The following is a 972-nucleotide window of genomic DNA, read 5'->3' as shown; positions in this document are numbered from 1 at the left end:
CAGCAACAAAAAGAGACAAAGAGCAGCAGCAGCAGCAGCAGCAGCAGCAGCAGCAGCAGCAGCAGCAGCAGCAGCAAATACAGACAAACTAAGAGGAGAAAAAAGGAGACTAGGACGCCGCAAGAAGAAAGGAGACAGGAGACGAACCATAAAAAGGAGAGAGAAAAAAAAGTAAAATAATAAACAAAAAGAAACAGAAAAAAAAATAAAATAAAAAATAAAAAATAAAAAAATAAAAAAATAAAAATAAAACCCTCACCTGGCCAGGCCCCCATCTTGTGCAGCAGAGCCACCTGAGCTTCGGTGCGGGGGAAGCCATCGAGCAGCAGCAGCTGCGGCAGCACCTCCCGCTGCTGCTGCTGCTGCTGCTGCTGCTGCTGCTGCTGCTGCTGCTGCTTGAGGGGTTGAGCAGCAACAGCAGCAAGACGGTGCTGCAGCACAGCAGCAACCAACGAATCACTGATGAGGAGCCCCTCCTTCATTTGCTGCCTCACCTGCTGCAGCACATCCTCAGGCAGCGACACAGCAGCAGCAGCAGCAGCAGGTGCTGCTGCTGCTGCTGCTCCTGCTGCTGCTGCTGCTGCTGCCTTGCTGAGGCGCCGCAGCTCATCCCCAGAGCTGAGATGCGCTACAGGCAGCAGCTGCTGCAGCTCCTGTGCTAGAGTACCCTTGCCGCTGCAGGGGGGCCCCATCAGCAGCACCACAGGTATAGGCAGGGGGGCCCCCCCCCCTGCCTCTAGGGGGGCCCCCGCTGTCGCTGGGGGGGCCCCTGTAGGGTCCTCTCCTTCTGTGTGTGCTGCGCGTACTGAGCTAGACATATTTAATCTATGGATTCGTGGTGCTGATGCTGCTGCTGCTGTTGCTGCTGGTGCTGCTGCTGCTGCTGCTGCTGCTGCTGCCGACGCGGGCAGTGGCCGGGCCCGCAGGAAGCCCAGGAGACTGATGCTGCTGCTCCTGGGGCAGTCTCTGCTG

The 972-nt window shown here is 57.1% G+C and overlaps 1 protein-coding gene across 1 annotated transcript in view; it reads right to left on the bottom strand.

Annotated features, from left to right (window-relative positions):
- The window catches only part of EMH_0056740 (adenylate kinase, putative), a gene marked incomplete at both ends in the record, with an annotated part of 2,135 nt that overhangs the window by 1,005 nt on the left and 158 nt on the right, over window positions 1-972 (bottom strand). The window contains one exon of the mRNA XM_013497390.1: window positions 260-972. Within this exon, the coding sequence (XP_013352844.1) occupies window positions 260-972 (713 nt within the window). The remainder of the gene's footprint in view (window positions 1-259) is intronic.

Source organism: Eimeria mitis, genomic scaffold (assembly GCF_000499745.2).
Source record: "Eimeria mitis Houghton genomic scaffold, Emh_scaff2643, whole genome shotgun sequence".
Lineage (NCBI taxonomy): Eukaryota > Apicomplexa > Conoidasida > Eucoccidiorida > Eimeriidae > Eimeria > Eimeria mitis.
This window is presented reverse-complemented; position numbering and strand designations above follow the sequence as displayed.